This window comes from Artibeus jamaicensis, unplaced genomic scaffold (genome assembly GCF_021234435.1).
Source record: "Artibeus jamaicensis isolate MK-2021 breed Jamaican fruit bat unplaced genomic scaffold, CSHL_Jam_final contig_415, whole genome shotgun sequence".
NCBI lineage: Eukaryota > Metazoa > Chordata > Mammalia > Chiroptera > Phyllostomidae > Artibeus > Artibeus jamaicensis.
Genome location: NW_026521823.1, coordinates 39002253 through 39029699, shown reverse-complemented (window position 1 = coordinate 39029699; position 27447 = coordinate 39002253). Strand labels below are relative to the sequence as shown.

Below are 27447 nucleotides of genomic sequence, written 5' to 3'. Positions count from 1 at the left end.
TCTCCCTCTCTGCACTCTGCCTCGCCGTCCCCGTGCGTCACCGTGAACTTGCCCCAGCCCGTCCACACCAGGTGCGCCTGTGCTCTGTTGTTACACAGAGTCCCCCACGCGGCCCCCTCCTTTCCACGGAGTGCACGTGAGCTGAACGAAACCGTGGCGACACCATTTCTGGTCTGCCTGTGAGGGTCTTGCAGGAAGAGATCAGCTCTGGTGGTACACTGAGAGCGGAGGGTCGCCCTCACCCAGGAGGGCGGGCATCGGTCCCATGGGAGCAGAACGAAAAGGGAGGGGAGGGCAGGCCTGCGTGCGACTGAACCCGGACTTCCACCGGCTGCCATCTGGGCCGCTGGCTCCTTTGTCTCAGGCCTCTGGGTGGGGACAGAAAGGACGCCACGAGCTTTCCCAATGTGAGACTTCTCTGGCTCCGTACACGTGAGCCAATCCCTCAAAATACACCTATGTCTATATTAGTCCTGCGAGCCTGGGTCCCTAGGGAGCCCTGACTAACACAGAAAGCATCTTAGGTGTCGCTTGGCAAAACCCCCCACCCCATTCCAAGGCCCCCCCCCACTGGATCTGATATCTGACTGCTGTCTACAGCAGCCCAAACTGGGGGCCACTCCAGGCTGGGCCTCTTCTCCCGGAAGCCCCCCACCCCCACTCCTATCCCGACTCCCCACGCGGAGTTGCACGGCCAGCCTCTGGGGATCCCCTGTTTCTCCCACCGCTCCCCTGCCTCCCCAGCCTGAGCTGGGCCCCCGCGTGCTGCCTTGTTCCCCTCCCGGCACACGGAGGCCCAGTGGTGTCTGTCACACTTAACCAAACGCCGCGTCACCTCCTCCTGAGCTCATTGCACTTCCAGACGGTAGGTTGCATAACCGAAGGCTATGAGGCAAGGGGTATAGCAAGGTCACCATTCGCCACATGGTAACAAGTAAGGATGATTAACAGAGAAAGGTTCTGCGTGCTTTTGCATTGCTTTCTAATTATTCTGGGTATGGTAATCTTATAATCTTGTTAAGATTAAAATTTAATAAAGCTCCTGACGAGGACTCAGGGATATAATTTGGGGTATGAGCAAGAATGTTTATCTAAATACTGTTTCTAATGGCAAAGTACTGAAACCAATCAAAATGTCCAGTATTCAAATACAGTCACACCACCCTATGCATGTTTCAATACATTGCGGTATGACTAAAATGATGCTACTGGTGGGATATTACAAATAATACGGAAGAATGGAATGTCCATTAACATGTAAAACAGGTTGCTAAAATACGAACTGAACAAAAAAGCAGGTTACAAAGTAATATGTGGGTTTTAATAGCACTTGAAAGAAAATATTTAGATTATTGAAGAAAATATATATGTAAAGATCTAGAAGGATTTACAACTTGTTAAGGAAAGGTCAGGACTGCGGGGGGCAGAGCTGCCTTCATTTTGCGTGCCTCTCTGGTTTTTGTTTCCTAACACACACATGTATAGCCTCAGAAGTAAGACAAACACTTCAAATTCCAAACAGGAAAGTAGCTCCTAGGACTTGAATGGCAGGCCCTGCTCCAACCACCTGTGGTGGTTATTTGAACACCAAGAGGTCATTAAAGCCAAACTGTTCTCTGACCTGCCCCCAGCTTCTGCCCCAGGTCCTCACTCCCAGGCACACTGAGTCCTCCGTGGATTTCTGACACCCCCGAGGCTTCCGTGTGTCTACAGTCCAGCTCTCACGTGTTTTTACCGACTCCCAGACTCTCCGAGACTCACCCTCCTCATAACTCAGCTCAGACACCACTGCCTCCAGGAAGCCTTCCCTCTCCCTGACCTTCAATGTTTTTTCCATGTGTCTCCACATCTGGCCTCCCTCAGGAACCTCAGCCATGTGACGCTGCATTTATTCAACTGTCTGGGTTGTAGGCGTTTCAAAGGCATCAAGTGAGGCTTTTCTCCCTCCAGTTTCAGGCTCCAGGCAAATATCTGGGGCGGAGTAAGTATTCACTAAACAGACACGGGAGGATGGGGGCTGGCGCTGAAAAGGTCTGGGGCAAAAAGCAAACAATTTTCTGAGCCAGAGCAGCTGAACTCTTTCATAAGATATCCTGGGTGTATCTTACTTCTAGGACCTTAAGAGAGAAATTTCAGGCAGATGTCATTAAAAAGTAAATTATAAGAATCCTGGCATGGTAGCTGTCTAAGAATAACACTGTGTTGCCTCAAAATGTACTAATGGTACATTTTAGTGTAAAGACACTGCAGTGTATGATATCTGCCTCACTTTCTTTTTTTAATTATATTTTATTGACTATGCTGTTACAGTTGTCCCAATTCGTCTCCCTGTGGCCCCTCCACCCAGTCCTCCTCACTTTCTTACCAGCCACAATGTAGATTTTGAAGTGCAGAGTACAAAACATCTAGAATAAATGGATCTCGTATTTCTTTGCCAATCAGCCAGTATCACCAAATTTCGGAAGTCAAGTAAAATACTCTGAATTTCACAGCACGTTTTCCTGCTGTCTAAATTGTAAGCACCTTGTCGTCTACCTGTTTATATCCTTCCCACAATCCAACACAAACTTTCCCACAAATAAGGCATTTAAAAACGGGGGGGCGAAAGACTTTATGATAAAGATAAATAATGTGATAAAAATGTATTAAAAGTTATATCTAAAAAGCCAGCAGAATAGTAAAAATAAAATACTAAGAAATATTTGATTCACTGAGAAGTGTGCATAAAGAAAGAAATAAAAACTGATAGGACAATTAGAAATCTCATAACAAGATGGTAAACATATACCCAAATATATCAATAATTATGTAAATAAAAGCATACTAAGTGCTCCAAGTAAAAGACAGATACTATCAAACAAGATTTTGAAATACTAACTTCCAACTACATTCTATGTTCAAGAAATACACTTTAAATGTAACATTTCAGCTAAATTGAAAGAAAAAAGATGGGAAGCGATGTCTCAGGTATGTGGTAAACCTAAAAAATCTGGCAAATGTATTCATGACAAAGTAGATTTCCAGACAAGAAGTGTTACCAGAAATAAAGATGGGTATTTCTTAATGATGAGAGGATCAATTCATTAAGAAGATATAATTCTAAATGTAACAATATCAGAGCTTTAAAACATATAAAGCAAAAATTCATAGATTTTTTTAAAGTAGACAACTTGACAATGGTTTGAATATTTTAACTTCTCCCTCAATGACTGACTGCAGAAATAGCAAAAACATTAGTTGTATATAAATTACCCGAACAATACTATAAGCCAAATTGAGCTCATTGACATTTAGGGTTTAGGTCAACACTACCCTTAAACAATACTTTCAAGTTGTACATGAAATGTTTACAGATACAAGCCACACCCTGGAATGTAAAATAAACTTCAAGAGATTGAATCAGTATCAAAAGCCTGCCAGCCCCAGTCAAGTGGCTCATTGGGTTAGAGCATCATCCTGACATGTCAAGGTTGCAGGTTCGATCCCTGGTGAGGGCACATACAAGAATCAACCAATGAATGTAAAAATAAGTGGAACAACAAATCAATGTTTCTTTCTCTGTTTCTTACACTTCTTCTCTCCCTCTAAAAATCAATCAATACATTTTCTTAAAAACAAACCTTCCAACTAAGAAAAATCAAGGGTGAGTGGCCTTAATGGTAAATAATACCAAACATTTAAAAAAGAATTAACATCAGCTCTTCTCACACAGAGCCACAGACCAATATCCTTTATTAAATAGACACAAAAAACCTTGAAAAATACTAGCAAAACAATTTCAGCAGCATATTAAAAGGATTATATACCCAAATCAAGTAGGATTTATCCCAGGAATACAAGGATAGTTCAACAAACGAAAATCAATCAATGTAATAAATCACTGTAAAAGGAAAACTTCTGTTTTTTTCCTATAGTATATAAAAAAAACCCACAGTTCTCTACTGTGTATTTCTTCCCTCTGAAATTTCTTCAATTTATAATAGATTCGAAAAGAATACAATACTTAGGAATAAATTTAACCGTTCCCAGAACTTTTATTTACATTATATGGGGTCCCAGTCAGAATAGCAATACAAAGCAAAGAAAGGAAGTACAATCTGGTTGGAAGGGAAGAACAATAACTCTATTATTCAGAGAAAATACAACTATCTATATAGAAATCCTATGGGATCTAAAAATAAACTATTAGAACTAATAAATGAACTTAGCAAGTTAACAGAATATGTCAATATGCAAAAGTCAATTGTATTTTTATATACACACAATAGACATTTGGAAAATAAATTTTAAATACAATACCACTTAACAGCAAAACCATAAAATACCTAAGAATGATTCAACAAAAGTAACAAAAGATGTGCAAGACTGTTACTGTGACATCTACTAGACATTCCTGAGGTCTAAATAAATAGGGAGAGATGCCACTTTTTTATGGATTGGAAGACTCATTATTGTCCCTTTTCCCCAAACTGATCTAAAGAGTCAATGCTGCCCCACATAATATCTCAACAAATTTTTTTGTAGAAACTGGAAGTTGATTCTGACATGAATATGATAATTTGAAGGGCATGGAACAGTTCAAATAAATTTTAAAAAGAAGAACAAAGTTGAAGCATTCAAACTGCCTGATTTAAAGACTTCCTATAAAACTATAATGATTAACAAAGTGAAATGCTGTCATAAGGACAGACAAATAGATTACAGAAAGCAGCAGAGAATCTGAAACTAAACCCACAGCCAATTAATTTTTGACCAATGCACCAAAGTGCTTACATGGTGAAAGGAGAGCCTTTTCAATAAATGGTCCTGCATTTGGAAAATGTATGGGGAAAAAACAACCCAACTTTATACCTCGCATAAAAATTCAATTAAGACATAGATGCAAATGTAAAAGCTAAAACTATTAAGTTTCTAGATCAAAACATGGCCTTTTGCTCATGGGATAGGAAAAATATTTCTCAGGACACAGAAAGCACAAATCACAAAAAAAAAATAATAAATTGGACTTCATTAAAATTAAAATCTGCTCTTTAGATGTTAACATATGAAAAGACAAACCACTGAAGGGAAATGCTAAAAATATATCTGACAACAAACGAATTCTATTCAGAATCAATACAACACCTCTGTCAATAATAAAAAAGAAACGACACCCACCCCACCACAAACCAAAGTTCTAAGCAGACTTTTCACAAGAGCATCAACATCAATGCTCAACATCAACTTTTCAAGGGGATGAAAGTAAAACCACAATGAACAATCACATGCACTGGAAGGCCTACCATGAAAGACTGGTGACAAAATTTTGATGTGTCTGAAATGTAACTGATGACTTCCAGCCAAGATGGAAGTGTAGGTAGATATACCTGTACCTCCTCGCACAACCAAAAGAAGGACAACAAATTTAGAAACAAAAATTAACCAGAACTGCCAGAAAATTGAACTGTATGGGAGTCTGACAACCAAGGAGTTAAAGAAGAAACATTCATCCAGACTGGTAGGAAGGGCAGAGAGATGGGCAGCCAAGTGGAGAGGACTTGCAGCAAGGCTGTGGGTGGAGCACCCAGTGGGTGAGGTGGGGCTGGAGGACCGGATAGGCAAGGTGGCAGCTGGTGGAGTGGCGGGGGGGGGGGGGGGGTCCCACATTTGCATTCACATAAACCAGGAGGAGACAAACTGCACAGCCCAGGCTTCCAGTGTGGGGAAATAAAGCCTCAAAACCTTTGTCTGAAAACACCCGTGGGGGTTAAGGCAGTAGGATAATCTCCCAGCCTCACAGGAGAGTTCATTGGAGAGACCCAGGAGGTCTTAGAACATACACAAACCCACCCACCTGGGAATCAGCACCAAAAGAGCCCAATTTGCTTGTGGGTAGCAAGGAAAGTGACTTGAAAGTGGACAGAGAGCAGAGCAAGCTGCATTGTTCCCTCTCGGACCCCTCCCCCACATACGGCTCCACAACACAGTGACGTAGGTTGCCCAGCCCTGGTGATTACTTAGGGCTCCACCCCTTACTAGTGATACAAAAGAATGGCCCAAATGGAAGAACAGACCAAAGCTCCAGAAAAAATACAACTGAGTGATGAAGAGATAGCCAACCTATCAGATGCACAGTTCAAAACACTGGTAATCAGGTTGCTCACAGAATCGGTTGAGTATGGTCGCAAAATAGAGGAAAGAGTGAAGGTTATGAAAAGTGAAATAAAGGAAAATGTACAAGGAACCAACAGTGAAGGGAAGGAAATCAGGACTCAAATCAATGGTTTGGAGCAGAAGTAAAAAATAAACATTCAACCAGAACAGAAAGAAGAAATAAGAATTCAAAAAAATGAGGAGAGGCTTAGGAACCTCCAAGGACAACTTTTAATTTTCCAACATCCAAATCACAGGGGTGCCAGAAGGAGAAGAGAAAGAGCAAGAAATGGGAAGCTTATTTGAAAACATACTGAAGGAGAACCTACCTAATCTGGCAAAGAAAATAGACTTCCAGGAAGTTCGGGAAGCTCAGAGAGTCCCAAAGAAGTTGTATCCAAGGAAGCACACATGAAGGCACATCATAATTACATTACCAAGACTAAAGATAAGGAGAGAGTCTTAAACGCAGCAAGAGAAAAGGAGACAGCCACCTATAAAGGAGTTCCCATAAGAGTATCAGCTAATATCTCAAAAGAATTCTTGCAGGCAAGAAGGGGCTGGAAAGAAATATTCCAAGTCATGAAAAGGCAAGGACCTACATCCAAGATGACCCTATCCAACAAAGCTATCATTCAGAATAAAAGGGCAGATAAGGTCTTCCCAGATAAGGTCAAGTTAAAGGAATTCATCATCAAAAAGCCCTGTTATAGGAAATGTTAAAGGCACTTATCTAAGAAAAAGAAGAAGATCAAAAATTATGAACAGTAAAATGACAACAAACTCAACGATCTACAACTGAACTTAAAAAAAAACCAAAAACAAACTAAATAAACAACTAGCACAGGAACAGAATCACAGAAATGGAGATCACGTGGAGGGTTTTCAGTGGGGAGGGGGAGGAGAGAGAATGGGGGGAAAGGTACAGGGAATAAGAAGCATAAATGGTAGGTCAAAACAGAAAGGGGGAGATTAAGAATAAGATGGGAAATGGAGAAGCCAAAGAACTTATACGTATGACCCATGGACATGAACTACATGGGGGAATGCCGGTGGGAAGGGGGTGCAGGGCACAGGGCAATAAAGGGGAGAAAAAAAGGACAATTGTAATAGCATAATCAATAAATATATTTTTAAAATAAATAAAAATAAAAATTTAGAAAAATAACTTGTTTAATGACACTTATAGAAGCTTTATTCACAATAGCAACAAACTGAAGACAACCCCAATACCCATCAACTCCCCCAAGAGGACTTACATATAAACACTGTGGTCTATGTTTATGTTCATGGTCACATTAATGTTCATAGTCAAATTAAATAAGCAGAATTTCTTGTGTGTATATTGCAATACAACTCGGTGATAAAAGGAATAAACTAGTGTTTCACATCACAAAACAGATTAACCTCTAAAATATTATGTAGAGCAAAGAAACCAAGACACGAAGAGTACATCCTATCACTGCATGATCGCATTTTTACATAAAGTTATAAGAATTAGTACCTGGTGATAGACTTGTAAAGGGGGAAAGACTCAAAGATAATGGGGAAAGTAGAAAAGAAGGGACTGGGGAGGGAAAGGGACCCAGTTCCGTGGAGGTCACAGGCAAGGTGTCTCAGTGAAGATGCCTGGCCTGCAGGTGTGTGGCGAATTCCAATGTGAGAGATGACGTAGATGGTGCTTAATGCCTGAAATAAATTTCAGAGGTAATACTAAATGGGCCACGTTTTGCTATCATGCCTCAGCTTTTTAAAAAAGCTGAAATGGAATAATTCTTAAAGGATTAACTTAATCCTACCAATAATCTTAAGTAAACCGACTGAGACCAATAATTCGAAAAGCTTATTGTGTCTATTTGTTGCCCAAGAAGGGCCCCCAAGATACTGTTTAGTTCTAAACTAAGGGTGTGTTGTTTAGAGAAAGGTCACAGGACTAGACGCATTTGGGAGAACACTGGAGATTTTTTTTTTCTTTTTGGCATCCTATTAGCAGTTGAAGAACAGTATCCTGGTTACACGTTGAAGGGCTCTCTGCAAAGTCATGGCTACCCTTGGTACACAGGTGTTCCAAGTGGCCTCATGTTCACGTTTGAACACCAACTGACTCCTCTCCTGCCTATCAGCACAGCTTCATGGATTATGAACTGCAGTTCCTTCAGGGAGAATTTCAAACAACCCCCTACAAAAATAACTGCCTGACGGAGCTCACAGATAAGTTCCTCAAAAGAGCCATCTTCCCTTTTACCCACGAAAATAACCGGTGCAGTTCCTTAAACTTGTCCGGGACCCACCTCTCTCATCCCCCCAACCTGTGCCTTCCTGGGCACCCGGTCCAGTGTATGGAAATCAGCAGCAGCCCAGACTACTTGCCTTTCCTTTGGTCTCCTTAGCAAATTAAATAAAGAGAATTTCTTTTTAGCTCCAGCTTCAAGCCATACAGCCTCCCACAAATTAACAGGGATCAGTGCGGTTTTCACGTTGATGGGGGTCTAACTCCCCCCCCATTCCCTGGCCCCTCGGTTAGAGCTGGTCCGTTTCTCACTGCCCCTCAGCCAGGACTAGGCTTATCAATGTGGAAGGAACATTCCATTCCTCCTCTGTTAGCTAAATCCCTCTCTGCCTGGTGCGGGAGACTGGCCTCTTCCAAGAAGCAGCCCCTCGCTAACCCCGCTTCTGCACAAGTGTTATTTGCCCCAGTTCGTCAAAGAGAAATTCTCATCCCTTCAGAACTGAGTCCAGTCCTCACCCCGCCCCCGACACTCCGTCATCCCTCTCCCGCTGTGCTCTGCACACCCGGAGTCTGAGTAGGTATGAGTCCTCTCCTTGGTCCTTCTAAGAGGGTGGCTCTTCCCCAAGGCCTTTCATTCTGCCTCAACCCCAGAGTTGAACGGGAGCAGCCTGAGCATTCAGCACCACGAGCTCATTCGTGTGTTGATTCTCTTAGGCAAACGGTGCCCGAGTAGCTTGTGTGTCAGCCATAGTCCTAGATTAGTGGGAACAATCTCCTTACTGAGCACCTACTATGTGCTGATATTAAGGCCTTCGCACTCAGCCGTAGTACGTCGGTACGTTTCATATCATAAAATTGCGATTTAAAACCTTCGTTAAGATCTTCAAAGTGAAACAGATGACTGAGCAGGATTGTTCAAACTGTGCACTCTTCTGTCAGAACGAAGTTTGGGACAGAGCTCTTCTTGGAGACCACAAGACATTGTGCACAGGCTAATTTTGAGAAATGCACAGAACAGTAGGTAATGGGTTTATTTTGTCTTTTTACCGTGGTAAATACACACAACATAAAACCTCTTCTCCAGTCATTCCCCAGTGTGCGGTGTGATAACGTGTGTTAAACACCCGCTGTACCCTAACACACTAGGTTCTGCAGGCACAGGCCTGGCACCTGTCCTTGAGGTATGCTTACTGCTGTTGGCTGGTCTGGCAGGAAAGCGGCAAAACTAAAAGGGCACAGATTCTCTTCTAGTTCAGTTGAGCATCCCAAGCCAGGCCAGCAGACATCTCCCCTGAGGCCGCCCTGCTGGGGTGGAGGCTGGGGCAGAAGATGTGCCTCTGGCGTGTCTGGCCTGGGAGGAGCCCTTCCGCAGTGAAGAAGCCGCGCTGACCATGGCGTGCGTGCATGGGCCTGTTAGCCGTGAGGGAGGGAGACTGCCCTCCTCTATAGTTAGGGTGGCTTGCAAGTCCGATTCCCGAAATCCCTAGTGTTCTCCCCAAGTTCTGTGAGTTCTGTGAGCACCCTTCTACTGGAGTCCCTTTGTCCCTTGACCGAGGTTTGGTTAGAATTGGTCACTTGCATATGCAGAAGTCCTTGACACACATGTACTTACCACACTTGAGACTCTAGAAGAACTCAGTTGAGGCACCCTTTCACAACTAGGCAAAGTAAAGGCCAGGGTAGATTTTTAAAAATTATGGTGTAGTTTTGGAGTTTTGTTACCTACGGTCATTTCATCTGGATTTTCTAAATGTAGATTACATAAAAAGTCTTATTCACTTTTTTAAAAATGTATTGATTTGAGAGTGATTTGTTGTTCCACTTATTGCTGTATTTACTTCTGACATGTGCCCTGACCAGGGATCGAACCTGCAACCTCGGTGCATCAGGATGATGCTCTAACCAACTGAGCTACCTGGCCAGAGCCTTTATTTATTTGTTTTAAAGAAAAACTTTCTTCAAAGAAAGTAAAAATGATTTTATAACTCACTTTGGGTAAATACATCAATAAATCAGAAGTCAAGTTTCTTGACTCATTTATTTATCTGTACAGAACTAATCATTAAATCATTCTGTTTAATATTAAATCATGCTGCTACGAAAATCTTTCCAAATTATCACTGCTAGGCTGCTAACAAACTGCCTGGCCTGCAACCAGAATCCACCTGGTCCATTAATTACAAGGTTACCAGGGACACAGAGGCCTTTCGATTCCTGGTTTTCACGTCCGCTTGCCTGACAGCAACAGGACGAGAAGCATGAAGGGGCCGGTGGGGAGACCTCAGGCCGGATGAGAAGCAGAGGCAAGAAGATGAAGGATTGAGGTCCAGTACGTGGTGCCGAAGCCCCAGCGGTTCACCCGTCAGCTAGGATCCCTTTGGTACACAGCCCTCGCTGCCGCCCCCAAAGCGACCCCTCGACGCCCTCACTGAGCAGCCGTCCCTGATGGCCGCACTCTGGGGAAACGCGGTGTCTTCCACATTAGCCCCCTTTACTTTCCTGCCTGCCCTCCGCCTGCTCCCCCAATTCTCCTGCTCTTAACGACCAACAGCAGATGCCAACCTATGGACCCTGAGACTTGAGGCTCACTGATCGATTCTTGAGTGCATTTGGAGCTCGTTGCTTTTGAAATAACTCAGTTCCACAAGCAGGAGGGAACATCACTCCCCCAAAGAAAAGGGGACGATGAGCTTACAGGAATAGGAAACAGGTTTCACGGAGCAGCTGAGGGCAGAAAGTACCCAACCGGCCCTGTGGCCGCTCTGTTTCCCATTTGCCTTTTCGTGGTGACAGCTTCTACGTGGTCTTAAATCGGTTTTCCCAGTTGTGAATAAGGCTACGTGTAGCCACCGCTGTTCTGAAAACTGCAATCGAACAGAACTGAGTAGCAAATAACGGTAAGCATTGCTTCATGACACTTGGGTATCCGTCCTGTGTGTGTCAACGTGTAAAATGCTTTTTTTACTGTGGGTCAAGGTCGAAAACTTTGAAAGTCACTGACTTGAGAGAGATTTTCATTCCACAAGTGTTTACAAAACACCAACTACAGTAATCCTTCCGCCCCATGGCCAAGCCTAGGAAAATTTTGCCTAACAGCTGCCCTTTGTGATCATAAACAACGTCCCAGGATTAGGTCGGACTCCTGGACAAACGTCCATCCAGGGGTGTTAATTAACACGCACAAGCCTCTTGGCCCCAATGGCCCGAGCGGCTACTAAATCCCAACACCTGGCTTCCGTCCGTGATCCTCAGAGAAGGAATCGAAGATGGTTTTCAACAGCCAGTGTCACGCCAGAGGCTTTGGGTTGTTTGTTGTTATTCTTTGTATCGTAATTGCCCTTCAAGCCAAGAAGCTAGAAACCAAAGCCGAGAAATTCATCTTCACACATTTCATCTGCAGGACCCATACCTTTGGGGAGCTCCTCGTGTCCCCGCCCCCAGGGAGCACCTCTTGGCCAGGAAGTGGTCCTCTCGGCCCCCCAGTTCCCTAAGGCCGGCTTCCTGGGAGGGCCAGTGAGAAACGAGGGGGGGCAGGGTGTGCCTCACGGAGAAGACGCAGGCTTGAGGAGGTGGGGGCCAGGTGGGGGGGAACCAGCCAGGCTGAGCGAAGAGTCAGAGGAAAAGGACTCAAGGCCCCACAGCCAGACCCGCTCTGTGGCCACAGGGCCACTAGTGAATGCGGGGCAGGGGTCTGAATGAGGCCAAATGTGTCAAAAAAACCCTGCCCTGGGGAATGCAGGAGCAGGGCTGCTTGACCTGCCTTCCTTGGGCTGCAGGGGAAATCGGAGACCTGCAGGGCTCCAGCGTGAGAGCGAGAGGAGGAATTGGAATGGTTGATGATTTGGTTTTCCTCGCCCCTCCCCCTCCGCTTTATTTCTCATGACGTAGCCGTCCACACAAGGGGCCCACCACGCACAGCGTCCTTCCTATGACATAGTTTCGTGTCTTTCATTTTCCAGAAATGGGAATCAAGAGGGGAAAAAGAACATGAAAGGTCTGAATTCAAATGTGCTTTCTTGTGACCATTTTGTGAGTTATCATGTGATCATTTCACTCAGCAAATACTCAATGGGCGAATCATTATGCAGGGCACAGCCAACCTTGGGATGACCGGAGGCTGGAAGTGAAGTGCCACACCAAGGACCTTTAAAAATACCCTGCCGTGGGGTTCGGAGAGGAAAGGGAGGTCCCTTCCTGCTGAGGGAGACCTTGTGGCGGGTGTTTCTAAACTGCACTGGAAGAAGCAGAGGTCCTGGGGAGATGGGAAAAGGCATTCCGGCAGCCCCTGTGAGCAGGGAGGCCTGAGATGCGGAGGCAACACGTATTTTCCAAAAACAGCACCTCCCCTGGCCATGGTCCTCTGCAGTGCGACCTGGCCACTGCCCTGCGAAGGACTCAGGGGCTGTGGCTGCAGGTACAGAGACAGAGTTGGCAGTCTGCACCCCTCTTTCCTCGTGCTCCCAGATGCCTGCTCGGGGTGGGCAGCCAGCTTCCACAGGGGAAGGCTGAGCAGCCCGAGACCACTGGGCGGTAGACCGTCCGCCCAGCCGCCAGCGCCACCTGCCAATCACGCATGCTGGGCTGGGCTGGGCGCCCAGGGAAGAAGAAAATGACTTTTAGCTTTTTGCTGTTTTTCCTAGTAATCTCCATTGTATTCCTAAGTAATATGTTCATTCCAAAACTGAATTCTTTATCGTGATAGTGAAGCATTCTCTCTTTTGTAGCCCTCCAGGTTTCTTTGCTTATTCTCCCAAATGTCTGTTCTTATTTAAATCATTCATCAGTCTTTCCATCAAGGTTCTCATATAAATCGTGTTCACTACAGAGCCAAATAACATTTCCCACCCACCCCCCTTTTGGGGGACGGCTGTTTATTTCCCCTTCAATAAACAGTCACCTCATTACCAAAGCCGCACCATGTTCCGCCTGCGTTTCAATGCTGTCACGAGTCGCCGTCCTGTCCACACGCACCCCACCTATGCCACTCAGCCTACGCTCCCTGCCTCTGCTCAAACCTTCCACCACCCCCCGCCCCGTTCTAGCTGGACCCACTGCTGGTCGGAGCTGCTCTCCTCCCAGGATTCTGCTTCCTTTCCGAGGGATCGGACCCACGCCTTTCTAGCCCCCACTTCTTCCTCTTTGCTTACCCTCGTCGCTTTGCTGGCACGAACCTTCCATCCGCTTCTTGGGAAAGGTCACGTTCACATTCAAGGAAAGAACACTTTGTAGAGCTCTGCATTCGTTGTTCGAGGAACACAGGAGAGTCCTCCAAGATGAATGCTGGTGTTCCTCACTTCTGGGCCAAGTTCTTACATTATTTCTTTCATAATTGTCGGCTCTCCATCCTTTATTCTCTTTCCAGAACTCCAGTTAGTCCGATGCTGGACTTTTGTGCTTGATGTCTTAAACTTTTCCCCCTTTTCTTTAATATTTTCATTTCTCTGTCATTTTGTACTATGGCAGGGTCATTTCTTTTATTTTTAATCTTTTTTACCAAACATTTTACTTCAACAATCCTATTGTTGATGTTCAGGAATTTTTAAATATTCTGATCGTTTCCTATTCAGTTTGTATGCAGTTAATATCCAGCCTAATGTTTTTCTGGTGGTTTATTTTATTTCCTCTGTTTCCCACTGAGCCATTTCCTCAAATATCCCTTGAAGTCTAGCTACCCATTTGTCCTCAAAAGCACCAAAACTCGCAGTCTCGGAGACACCGTACAGAGAACAAGCTGCAGCTGCGTTGGTTCGCCAGGAAGCCAGTCGTCTCCCTAGGTAACCATCTCCGAAGGCCTCGGGGCCCCTTCCTTTGGAGCCTTGCAGCATCTTCAGGGAGAAACAATCTCCCCTTTTCCTACCAGGGAGACAGACGCCATCTACTCCCAAAGGGATGGGGCTGTGGAGAAGTGACGGGAACGTGGCGGCCACCGTTCCAGCCGGGTCCCTGCGCTCCTCCCTGAGTCTCACCCGCAGCCCCCTGCTCCGCGCAGCCCCAAGGACCCACCTCCGTCTGTTTCGGTTCCTCCTGAAAGTAAACCGCACTCCCAGGCCTGGGAGCAGGGACAGAGGGTGAGCGTTCCCAGGGATGACGCAAAGCGTCTCCTGGTTTGACAAAGACCTAGTTGTCTCATCGAATAAAACAAGTTTAAATGAATACCACGATGTATTTAATATTACAGGACCCATATATTATAGACCTGTGTGCTCAAAAATCTGCCATTCCGCCATGCTCCGCCATTTGCTTAGGGGAAGGTCCACAGTCCCAGAGCCCCGCCCAGCGGGGGGTGACACCCTTGGGGTGGAGGGCCCAGCCCTGGTGCCCAGCCCCGGGCACAGAATGTGGCCCAGGCCCCCATGGGGTTCTGCATCTGGCTCCTGACCCAGCAGCCCGAGGCTGTAGGTCGGGGATCACAAACTCAACATCCACTGCGCTTTGTTTGGCCTTCGTCAGATTTAAAAGGTTTTGGGCACAGTCTTTAAAAATCAAAAAATGTCACACAAAATTCTGAATGTCTGGCTTCTTCTGAAAGAGAGGCGCACCTCAGCCTTCCCGACATGGAGTTAGTTGGAGCAAAAGCTCATCAGAGGCCACACCTGGTCCTCCCCTGGTCCATGTCACTCAGTGCAAACCGCGCACCTGCCTCGGCAGGGCAGCACACCTCATGGAGGGTCACCCCGCAGGGCGTGAGCCCATCAGCACACCGACCCACGCAGCTTCAGCACCGCTGTGTCCACGTGAAATGAAACCTGAAGTTACAAACTGAATATAACAGAGTCCTGCAGAAGTAAGGCCTCCGTGAGTGCGGCTGGTAGGGTCATAATACAGGTGTGATAATTTATAGCTTTAATTTGAACAGTTCACCTAAAATGTCCTACGGTGTGCTTGAGTGTGGTCCTGTTATGTTACAGAATGGCACGCTTATGGTTTTGTGATAAAAAGGAGGGGCGTTATTTGTGCCAGACCCTGTCTGTAAGTATAATAGATGGAGGCAATCAATACTATTTGATAGATTGAACTTATATAGGAGAGACACGCTTCTGAAGTCAGTGTCAGTGGGAGAGGTGGTCTGGCCTCCAAATCAGACGCCTTCTGCCCCTCCCCCTCCCCCCTTTCCTGTGCACTGGAGGAAACAAAGATGCTGTTTGCCCTGGAAATGAGAAAGGTCACACGGCTCCCTAGGCAGGAATTTTTTCCCTGCTCCTGTCTTCTAGGTCTTTCTCAGGTTGTCTTTATCCATCTTGGGGCATCGTTTTAACGACTGTTACCGGCATTTTTAACTCTGTTTACTTCCTCGTTCTAAAACTTCCTCCCAGATACCGTGTGAGAAAGCAGATTGTAACTACCCAATTTACAAAAAAGAACAGGGGCATACTGAAACAAGTGGAAATCATTTTACATCCACATTTATTCATGCGTCAAAAATGGTATTAAATATTTCTTCTGTTCCAAGGGCTAAGATAAGCACTAAAAACTGAAAACTAAATGTGACATTCAGTCTCTGGCCTCAGGAAATGACATACGAGAACATGGATCCACCCTGCCTGTTGTCATCCTATAAGGAGAGTATTTGGGTCAACTTTTTAGAAGATAAATAAGAGTTTATCCTTGGGAGATGGGGGAAGAGGTAAAGTGTTTCTTCGAAGGTGCTTTGTACCCAGAATATATCAAGACAGAGTATCTGAAAGGTAGATTATGCTGGTCTGTTTAAGTGGAGATTGCAAATATAACTTTGGAGTTTCCTGGGAAGACTTAATCTGGAAGATTCCATCACAGCATATATTTTATGCACTCTTTATTTCTAGTCTTCCCAATAGGTAAGCCTTCTATTCTCCACCTACAGCTAAAATTTCCTTTATGCCTTAAAAGATAGAATTCATTAAAAAAGAAATGCACCTTTTGTATGAATTATTTGTACTAAAATTCTGGCTTAGAGCAATAGAGTTGTTTGGAAAATGCAGATAACACAGAAGATGCCTGAGTGCAAAAGCCGTGAGTGACTACACATCCAGGGAGCACGGCTGTGCGTGCGTGCGTGCATTTCGTGAGAAGTGCACACTGACATCTGAATGCTTAGTGGTCTGTATTCTCCCTCTTTTCTTCAACTCAGAACAATGGACATTGTTCAACGTTGCTATGATTTTAAAGTAGTCTTTATTAGTTCTTTTTCTATTCTTAATTTTGTTTCTTGAACTTGACTGTGACCTTCGGAAACCACTACGTTCAATCAGGTACTCAAAGAGAGGTGAGTCAGGCTCTTTGGGAGATATTTTAACTATTTCTGATTAAATGCACGATTGAATTTAGTGCTATTCTAAAAGAATACGTTGTTTCAACCCAGTCGCGTCCTCCATCCATGTACCAAGTGCATTTTAATGAGAGGGAAATGGGTACAGGGCTCCCCACAGCGTACCTCATTTCAGCATAGGCACCTCGCAGATAAATTGCCTCTCCCATTCCCGAGGGAGGGAAAATTCAACCCGACGACAAAGCCACTTCCCACACATGCTCCAAAAGCCAGGGGACTGCCCCTCCCTCCCATTCTGAAAAGTGTTTCATGGTGATTACAGATGGTTTTTAATGGTTTGAAAATCTTCACAGTGGAGCTATAAATTGAAGGATGAACCTTACATTTTTACTAAAAATGTCAGACTCTGCGCCATTATGTTTCCTGACCTTCCTGTCTGGTTCGGATTGGGCACTTCCCACTGGAAAGCAGGTAGCAAGACCGACAGGCAGAGTGAGTCCTAGAAGCACCATTTGCAAAGGAGAGTCGGGCTCTTAAATAGCTACAGGCCATGAGCACCTACCAAGGGCAGGACGGCGTTCTAAGACAGAGGAGGAGGACACAGCGTCCTCATTTAAGGACCTGCCCGGCAGGCGCAGCATTGAAGGCAGAGAAGGGGCTCCGTGCAGGGAACGACACGGTGGAAGGCGCCGGAAGGGGGCGCTGCGGGAGGCCAGGGAAGGAAGAACTAGCATCCGGGGCGGCCGACGAGCTGCCTCTGGAAGGTGGGATTTTCACAGACGAGGGACTTCGTCTGGTTCACATGTAACAGTATCCCGGAGGCTCTCTGTCATGGGACACGGGGCGGTGCGAGGCGGTGGGGGCGCGGCGCAGTGAGGGCAGCAGCAGGACATCCTCCGGGAAGCCGTGAAGACGCAGGCCGGGTGCAAAGGGCGCTGCTCGCACCGCAGCCTCAGGGGCGGACAGAAGTCGTGGGATGCTGAACACGTTTTCGAGGCAGGTGGAGCTGTCGGGTCTCGTTGATGGATTGAGAAGAGGTGAGAGAAAGGAAGGTGTTAAGATTTGGGGGCTCGGCCCACTGCGAGGGCAAAGTCGGCACAGCAGAGGTGGGGGAAACAGGAGTGTGCACGTGGCTGCGTCCCATGCGACAGGCCTGGGGACACCTGAGTGGGGCAGGCAGAAGTGTCCGTGTCCGGAGCGCAGGGCAGAAGTGACGGCTGGAGACTCCCAGTTTGCTGTCACCAGCGAGTAGACAGGATTCGGAAAGGTCGGTTGGGGTGAATCCAGGGAGGAGGCCGGGTGAGGAGGCCCAGGCGAAGGGGACCGGGACGCACTCGCCAGCGAGCAGAGAGGGGACTCACGAGAGCGTGGCTCTGGACGCCAAGCTGCGAAGGTGTGTCAAGGACGAGAGAAGAGCGCCGGACAGACGCCGCGGACAGGTCAGCTGAGACGCGGCCACGGGTGTCCACGTGGATGGCAGCGCTCAGCGCCAGTCCTGTTTGTCCCGGACACGCAGCCGAAGTAGTACCTCCTGGTCCCGCCTCCTCCGGTGCACGGAGTTGTCTTCAACTCAGTCCGGGCCCTCTCAGAAACCCATGGGCAGGGCGGACAGTCAGAGGCCCCGCGGGGGCTGAGCTCCCAACGACAGGCCTCCACGCTGGTTGTTCCGGGGACCTCAGGGACCGTCTTCCGACAGCTGGGAAGGCGCACGGTCCCTCTTCAAGTCAGACAGAGGCCGTGTTCTCTCTCTGGGTCCCACGCGGGTGAGCAAGCAGCCGGGCCCCCAGAGCTCCGCAGGGAAAGGCCTTCTAAGTTCTGGGTTTTCCTTCACCTCCCCCTCCCTCCATCCCCCTCCCTTTCTCTTTTTGTCATGGTTTCCCCCAGTGCCAGGAACCCACAAAAGAGCACAGAGACCCCCATTCTGAGCAGAGCGCCCAAGACCCATCCCGGAGTTCCTCTGACCTCCCTGGCCTCCGGGCCACCAGACAAGGGCGCTTAAATCTCTCCCCGGGGGGACAGGGGCGGTGTCAGATTTCTAGTGTCCCCAGAGGTCTCCTCAGCCAGAAGCACAGAACAGAACCTCAAAGGAGGGGTGCAGGCCACGTTTGTCCCTCTCTAGCATCAGGTCCCAGATGCACCTGACTAGGCAAGGAGCTTAGCAGCCCCTCACAGCAACATCGAAGCCCCGCTGAAATGTTCTGTTAACAAAACCCGCGGACTATGTTTTATTTCTTCTAGTTTGGTCAAAGCTTCCCTACACCCCTCCCCCCAACACTGCACCAAGAGAGAACATTAAAAACGGAATAAAAATATCTCATGAAAAAAGTGAATTTAAGATATCCTTTGATAGTGACCACTCACTTTATAAGATGCTAAAATGACTCACATCCAAGCGAAAGAAATTTGAAATCAAAATTAATGTTTCACAGCCACCAGCATTTTGTTTGCAGCATCAGCAAAAGCCGTATCCACCTGTCACTGATTTCTTATAAATTCAAAGTCCACTGCATTTCTGGGAAGGGTGGTTAGTGTTTGGCAAGGTTTTGTGTGTGCGTGCGTGCATGTGTGTGTGTGTGTGTGTGTGTGTGTGTGTGTGTGTGTGTGTGTAAGGGTCTAAAAATATAGCTGAAAATTTCATCAAAGGGCTGAGGGTGGGCATAGCAACCAAAAGCATGTGGACGATGGACAACAGCAGAGTCCCAGGAAGCTCCTGCCGTCCCAGGTTCCTTATTTTCTAGATGAAATAATCGTGAAAATCACTGAAACAGCAGGATGACTTGCAAACATACAGAGTTTATCCCATGCACTCTAAAATGTAACTCGTGTGAGTTGAACCTGAAGGAGTCCTTTTGCAGAAGTGGTCTATGTGGTCCTCCAGCTGTCCTTGCACCTCTTACTTTTGTTCTGGTATGGACTGAAATTTGCTCCTGTTTTCCTCAAAAGAGCAGCCCGTTCCCCCCTTGGCTGCTCTGTCCCCAGCCATCAGCAGTTGGTGGCTAGCTACGGTCCCAGATCCCTGAAAAGGACAGCCAGACTGAAAAAGTTGATTAGTGTTGCTCTGGAATATGTTAACGAAAAGATATATATCAATCGGAAATCACCGACATCTCGATTGTTTTCAAACAGATCCAACATTCTTTTCTGATCTGTGGGAGCAGATTTTGTGAGCTGCCACACAATTTATTTAAGCCATTATCACAACATTCATGGCAGCTGGGGGCACTGAGTCAGCTCAATAACCCACTATGTTCTGCCCCCAATGGGCTGCAGCTCCCAGGAAAAGTATGCAGAGGTGGCCTGTCTTGAATTTGTTCAAAATACGTGGCTTAATTCTAAATTAAAAAATAGGTCTTCCAGGCGGCCCACAAGTCACTAAAATCCAGGACCAAAAGTTATATACACTTAAACACTTGCCTTAATATGTTTGTACATAACCTATAAAATTGTCTCTGGCAATAACTGTGCCAAGTATGCCAACAACTGACATCATCATCAAGGAACCCTCAGATCACTGGGTCTTGACCTTGAACACTAAGTGAAGGAGGAAAAGGAGGAAGAGTTGTTTGGGAGGGAGCTTTCTTGGGCATGGCAACAGTTTCCACTGTCCAGCTGTATTAAGCTTCTCGCACAGGGGGTTACCCTGGATTTGCGCAGGTTAAGCGCCTCCTCCGGAAGAATGCTCCCATTTGCGGGGAGCATCGCGGGGGTGCGCTTTGTAGAAGGGCGCAGTCTCCTTCACTCGGCAGTTACGTATTGTCCCAGGGGCCTTCACACCCCTACGGTTAACTAAGGATGGACGGAAGGAACGCCCAAAGACTCTTAAACCCCGCTCTCCCGGAGATGCGGCGAGAACTGAGCCGCAGGCAACAGGGTATGGACATTGGACTGCAGCAGGTGCCCACCAACTGCCGCAGAGAGTGATGCTGTCTGCGCACCTTCCCGACACACCTGCGTCTTTCGCCCACCCCGTTCCTCCCCCCCCCCCAGCTTCTGCTAGGAAACCCTCCCGCCCGACCCTGGGGATTCCTTTACACCCAGAGAAAGGGGCTCCCTCTTCTCACTAGAGACACCGATTCCAATTTCTTCCTGACCAGAGGCTGCAAAGCGCGCCCACTGCAGAATTCCACCCCCCCATCCCCGACTCCACAGGACCCGGAGGAAAAGCTTCCACTGCTTGGCCCCTGCTCCCCCGCCCCCCACCCCGCGTGACTCCTAAGTGACCTCAAAAACGTGTTCAAATGGAGCCTCGTCCGAGCTGGAGGCTCAGGCGCCCCTCTCGCCCGCGGCGTCTCCCAAGGCCCTGTCCCCAGCGTGTCCCGCCGCCTGGCCCCTCGAACTCACCAGGAGGAGGTTGTGCGCCACCAGGTACCCGAGCCGCGCGCTGCCCCGGACGCCGGGAGCCAGGCGCCCGGTGGCGTAGCCGTGCCAGGCCACCACGTAGGGGTTGTCGATGGTGATCCAGAACTTGACCTGGCCGCCGAAGTGGCGGAAGCAGAGCTCCGCATAATCCCTGAAGTGGTCGGCCACGGCGCGGTTGGCCCAGCCTCCGTAAGCGTCCTGCAGGCGCTGGGGCAGGTCCCAGTGGTACAGGGTGACCACGGGCTGCACGCCCAGCTCCCGCAGCCGCTCCAGCAGGCGTCGGTAGTAGCGCAGCCCCTCGCGGTTTGGGGCGCCCGCGCTGCCGTGGGGGAGCACCCGCGCCCACGAGATGGAGAAGCGGTAGTGGGTGACCCCGAGCTCCCGCAGCCCCTCCGTGTCGCGGAAGACGTTGTTGTAGCTGTCGCTGGCCACGTCCCCGGTGGCGGGCGGGGACGGCGACGGGGCGCCCGTGGGCAGGCCGGCTGCCTGGGGGTCACCCGGGGGCGCGGGCGGGTGGTGGGTGAACGTGTCCCAGACGGACGCGCCCTTGCCGTGCTGCCGCCATCCGCCCTCCGTCTGGTAGGCGGCGGTGCCCACGGCCCAGAAGAAGCCGTCGGGGAAGGTGTCGTGGAGCAGGCCCGCGGCCTCGGGGGCCGGAGGGCGCGCGAAGCGGCTCCAGACCTGCGCGCCGTCCCCGGGCTCCGCGCGCAGGCGGCAGCCGCCCAGCGCCAACAGCAGCAACAGCCGCGGTAGCAGCCGCCGCGACCGCGGGCTGCGCGGCGAGGCCCGGGCTGGCATCCTGCGCGGATCGGGGCGCCGGGGCCCCGCGCCGCCCCTTTATGCCCGCGCCCGGCCGAGCCGCCCGCCCCCCGCCGGCGCGCCCACCCCCGCTTTCCCCCGCGGGCCCGGCTGGCAATAATTACCTGGGAGCTGGCGCCCGCCCCGCCCTGCCATGGGGGGGACGAGGGCGCGAGAGGCGAGCGGGTGCCCGGGGAGGGGGCGCGACGGGCCGCACGGGGTGGCAGGCGCCGCTCCCGGACGTCGGAGAAGAGGCACCTGTTCCTCGCTGCGCCCGGGAGCCGCGGAGGATGTTCGGGCGACGCGAGTTGTCTGCCCGCCGCCTTCTCTTGCCCGTCCGCGCCCGCTCCGGGAAGAGCCGCGGAGCCGGCGTGGCCCCGGGAGGGAAGGCGGCCTGAGCCCCAACTTTCCCTGAGTCCCGCGCGGGGTCTCGGCCGGCCTCGCGGGCCCGCCGGCCCGGCGACACCTGCTTGCTCTTTCCTACCCCCTGGGAGGCTGAGAACAGCTTTAGGTTGACGTGACTAGAGCGGCTTAGGAATTGGCCGAAGTCGGACTGGGATGGCGAGGTCGGGGGACTTGGGCGGCGACCCCGGATGCTGCAAGCGAAGGAGTGGAAGTGAGAGGCGCCCCGGGAAGACGCGGGCGATGGCGGTGCTCCCCGGCCTCTTCCTGTTCCTGCTGCCTTCCGACCATTTCAAACCAACACTGTTGTCTTTCATTAGATCTTGCAGAATTACTTGGTGTGCTTTAAATGATGGATGTCGAAGATTATTCATCTGTGTTTTTTTGCGGGACAGAAAAAAGACACAAAACACCAGGGTTTCGAGATTTAGACCAAGCACCCATTCCCTCTGCAACAAAGCAGGGTCCTGGGGTCCTTCCAGCTGCCCCAGAGCCCTCTGGACAGACGTCACGGAGACAGGATGTCCATCTGAGTGGGTGTGTGTGTGTGGAGCCTGGGTCCCCCCTTTGTGACCCGGGCGAGTACAAGCCTGGGGTGGGGGGAGATGGCGACGTCAACCCTGCCAGCTTGGAGGCTTGGGAAGCTCAGGAGGAACAGGGTGCACAGGTGACTCAGCCGTGAAGAGCCCAAAGGTAAGAGGTTGCTAACAAATCCTTCACCTCCGGTTCTGGGACGCTGTGCCCCGCCCCCACTCTCCTGCGCCCGTGTGGAGTGACCCGGGTCCTCACAGCGGTGCACCCATTCTCTCTTGGGGACCACACTGGGCTGCTTCGCACAAACTTAAAACCAGCCGAGTTTTAAATGTTCCCCGTGAAGGTCCTTTTATTAATTCCCTTAACACACAAATGTAAGAAACGTATTCCCACATTTTATTAAATGTTCCCAACTGCAGCTGGCATATATTTTCCTAATTAGTAACATGAAGCCCTCAGACTAGAACAAGATTTACTGCTATTGTTACATGGAGCATTTATGTTTCAGCAAATCTAAAATTTTTTAAAAACATGACACAGCAGCAATTTAAAAAAATGACACCGCCCAGGTGCAGAGTCACACTGCCCTCCAGCTGAGTTGCATGCAGCATCCAGCCCCTCCTAGAGCCGGAGACTGGAGTATCGGTCATGCTGCTGACGTCTGGTTAGAAATGCCTTGAGGGTCTCGTGGGAAGTACAATAGCGTAGGCGAAGTGTTCACTCACGATGTATAGGCTGCTTGTCAGGGCCTAGTGCTGCTTCTATGGAGCCAACAGTAACCAAAAATTTAAGGATTTTTAGAACAGTGATTAGAAAGAAGGACCAATTGGCTAAATGCCTCAGATTTAAAGTTCACGTTTCTCTGGGGTAAGGCAGGGTGGGTGAAGCACAAATATCCCCCTAAGTTAGAACATCAATGATTTTAGCATTTGCAGAAATGGGCCCAGGTGATAGCTGATTTTACCTGATGATACAGATTACTTGGTAATTAAACTTTCTTTCCAGAACGCGATGTTTATCGACGTTCTGGGTTCCTGACATGTGACTGCTGCTACCGCTTCTGGTTCGTTCTGTTTTATTGGGTTCTCGCCTTTCATTGCCCCCTTTGAACATCTAAGACGTGGCTTTCATTCTAGGTTTTGTTCTACCACAAAGAAAAAAAAGAGTGTTATTACTTATTGTACTTTGAATATGAAGATGAAGTTGTTGGTGTTTTGAAGGAAAGAAATGTTTAAATGTACCTACTGACTTGTCTCGGTGACGATTTTCAACCATCTAAACGCAGCCACTAAGCTGACACCTCCCTTCACCAGTCCCTTCTGACCAGACCTTCTCCTGCATGTCCCTGGGGCCTGGAGCCCTCCCCGGCCACGGTCACAGGAGGAGGCCCGCTGGCCCACGAGGGCTCAACCCCAACACCAACCTCGTTAGGTCTCAGCTCACCAGCCACAGAAATGTAGCCTCACTAAGGAGTTCCTGTTGTCGTCCCCAACACTGAGTGACAACCATGTGCAGTGCCACCAGGCGGAGCCTAGGACTTCAAAACACAGAGGACAGCCACTGCCCTCAAGGACAATCCCTCTGGGATTGGAAAGCCAGGACAGAGACAGGGACGGTACATAAGTGCTTTAGTTTATTATGTTCAGCACGAACAAATAACACCAGTGAGAGCTGTGAGGGGATTCAGGGAAGGAGAAGTGACCTCCTGGCTGGCGGCCTGGAAAAGTCCCACAGGTGACACCGCCGCTGGAGCCAAAGAGAGATACTTGCAAGGAGACCAAAGGCAAAGAGAACAGGGAAGCCAAACGTGGAGGAAAAAGTGTTTGTGGCACGTGTGTGATTAAACAAATAGAATAGGATAGAAGAAATAAAATAAAATAAAAATCTATTTGTGTGAAGAAAGGGTGAACTGAAAGGCTAGGGAGGGGTCAGAGTCTTTAATGTTAAAGTTTCACCTTTGCATCACGTCCCAGCCTCTGCCCTCCCTGACCCGTTAGACTCGAGTTTGGCGTGTGCCCAGCGGAGGTCTAGGCCCTGGGAGGGCAGCAGCCCACAGCCAAGGCCGGCGAGCCCTGCCTCCCCTCCCCTCTCCCTGCCCCCTGCTCTCCGCCAGCCCCACTGGCCTCCTGCTCGTCCTGGAAACAAGCCACACTGGCTCTCAGGTCTCTCTGGAATGTTCTTCGCAGCTCTGCCGGCCTGCATCTCCTCGGTCAGGCCTTGGAGCAAAAGCCACGTTCGGGGAGCAGCATTCTTCAGCCTCTGTGTGGAACGCGGTCACTCCCAGGTGCCCTCTGTCCCGGCGCCTGTTTTGTCCTTCCCTCCGGGTTTATGGGGAACTCAGAGGGCCTTGTCCGTGTATTTGTTTACTTTCTTCATCCCCAACTAAAAAGGTAAGCTCCACGAGACGAGGCGTCGGGCTTTTCCTCGGAAGTGTCTCCCACAGCCAGGGTAGTGCTTGCACACTGCAGGCGTTCCACACGCTTGTGGGACAAATGGATGGATGGATGGATGGATGAATTGGTAAGAAATGGCCGAAGCACAATGTTGAGAACGGTGAGGCCACATCCCGGCTTCTGAAGGAGGCTGTGACTGATGACTAATGCCTGCCCGAGCAGGAGAAGGGGAAGTGGCCACCCCAGTGCCACATCTGACCCCCGCCCGTGTGCCTGGGTAGGCCATGTCCCAGGCCCACCTTCTATGACCTCAGGTAGGTCCGATGATACCACAAGAAGTAGAAGACAGAACTCTGTTGCTGGGGATCAGTTTTAGTGCGGACACTACACTCTTCCCCTGGCGCACCTCTGACCAGCCAAGAAAGACCAACGAGGCTGTGACCTGAGGGTGCCGAGCTCGCAACAGCTAGCCAGGTGAACACACTGGAATCGCACTTCGACCTGATTCTTCACGTCCAGCTCTCAACAAAGTCACAACGCGTGCTAAAGGGGAAAAAACAGAACACAGTCTAGAGAGGTAAGTGGAGCCTCCGAGCCAGGAAGACAGGAAAAATGAAGCAGTCGCTCCTCCGGGGGAAAACTGTGATTGAAGAAATGTTCTCCTAGTGCACTGCTCGGCTCAGCTACGAATGAACTTGGCATATTTGTTCTTAATATGAGTGGCGGAGAGGACTATGATTATAACTATATTGGGCAACTGTGTAAACGATTTGGAGAAAAAGTACCTCCGTGTTATTTTAAAATGTTGCGGTGAAATACCAAGCAAAAACGTCAGAACAGTTGAAAGGTACGCAATCATGTGAGACGGATGATTTTTTTTTAAGATTTTATTTATTTATCTTTAGAGGGGAAGGGGGGGAAGGAGAGAGGGAGAGAAACATCAATGTATGGTTGCCTTTTGTGCGTCCCCTGCTGGGAAATGGCCTGCAGGGAACCGGCATGCAACCCAGGCATGTGCCCTGACTGGGAATCAAACCGCGATCGTGTGGTTCGCAGGCCCGCACTCAATCCACTGAGCTACACCAGCCAGGGCGAGACGGATGATTTTTTAATAAAACCGTTCAACAGTATCTGACTTTTTAACCTGTGTGCAAATGAAAGGGAGTGCGTGTCAATAAACTTTGGTCCAAATCGAGAAAGGATTGCGTCCCGCAGAGTGGGGAACGGACAGGGTGGCGTCCCAGTGGGAGTGGAAGGCAAAGACAGAGGTGCGGACCTGTCAGAGGTCGTACCAATCAGTACGTCTCAAAGAGAGAGTCTGTCCCCTCCCAAGCCATCGGAGTCATGCTCGGGGTCCGCTGACTGAAATCAGTAATGCGGAGGTTGCAAATGATCTCTGCTGCTAAATCCTGTGGGGAAGTCTCAGCACTCAATTTACCGAATCTTTAGCAGCATTTAACGAGGCTAACCACGCTCTCCTCTTTGAAAAAAGAAAAAAGAAAGACACATTTGAAACCAAAAGCCCCGATTTTCTACGAGTGGGTCCCCTCGTAACCCGAACCCACTCCACCAGCAGACTTCATCACCTCTTCTCTCACAAAGAGTCCACATCTGCCTGGCGGTCGCCCTGTCGCCCACCGTCACCCTCATCCCCCCTCACATCACTGATGTCCCGAATTCCCGCAGTCACCTTCTGGTTACTTCTGTTCCTGCTCCCAGATTCCTCCCCCAGGAGCCAGAGTGATTGATCTTTTTAAAATGTCGAGTTCACCGTTCTGTTTGGTATCGCCCAGTGGCTTCTCATCCTACTTGTAAAAATTCTCAGTCCTCGGTGCTCTTAGGGCCCCGTGGTGCTCAGTCCTCGGTGACTTATGGGCCCCCATCGCATCCGACTGGAGCGCCTGCTCCTCTCCCCTCAGCACTGAGGGCCCCCAAACTTTCCCCCCAGCCGCCAGGTGCATCCCGACTCGGGCTGTTTGCATCCGTCCAGCATGTCCGTCTGTAAGTAGCCTCACAGGTGGGCTGTTGGCTCGCCACACTGAAGTCACCGCACCAAGGAACTTCTTTGCTGGCCACGCGATCTCACATGGCATCCATCCTGCCATCGCTCTCTTGGTTTCCTTTATGACACGCATCCCTGACGACGCATTACCTGCTACTTCATCTCTGTGCATTGGTCGTCTCGTCTTCCCAGACCATAGCTTCCGTGAGAGCAGGGACTTCGCACGTCTCAGTGCTGCGGTCCCGGCCCTCGCCGACACCTGGCTCGTGGTTCGCCCCTAACTATTGGTGGGATGGATGTCGCAGGAAAGCGGAACACATCTCTGTGCCCGCGAAACCACAGGTCCCTGGTG

The 27447-nt window shown here is 49.2% G+C and overlaps 1 protein-coding gene across 1 annotated transcript in view; it reads right to left on the bottom strand.

Annotated features, from left to right (window-relative positions):
* Positions 1-21789, bottom strand: part of KL (klotho) — a 33664-nt gene extending 11875 nt beyond the window's left edge. The window contains exon 1 of the mRNA XM_037129349.2: positions 20949-21789. Within this exon, the coding sequence (XP_036985244.2) occupies positions 20949-21764 (816 nt within the window). The 5' untranslated portion in view covers positions 21765-21789. The remainder of the gene's footprint in view (positions 1-20948) is intronic.
* Between the last annotated feature and the right edge of the window lie 5658 nt (positions 21790-27447).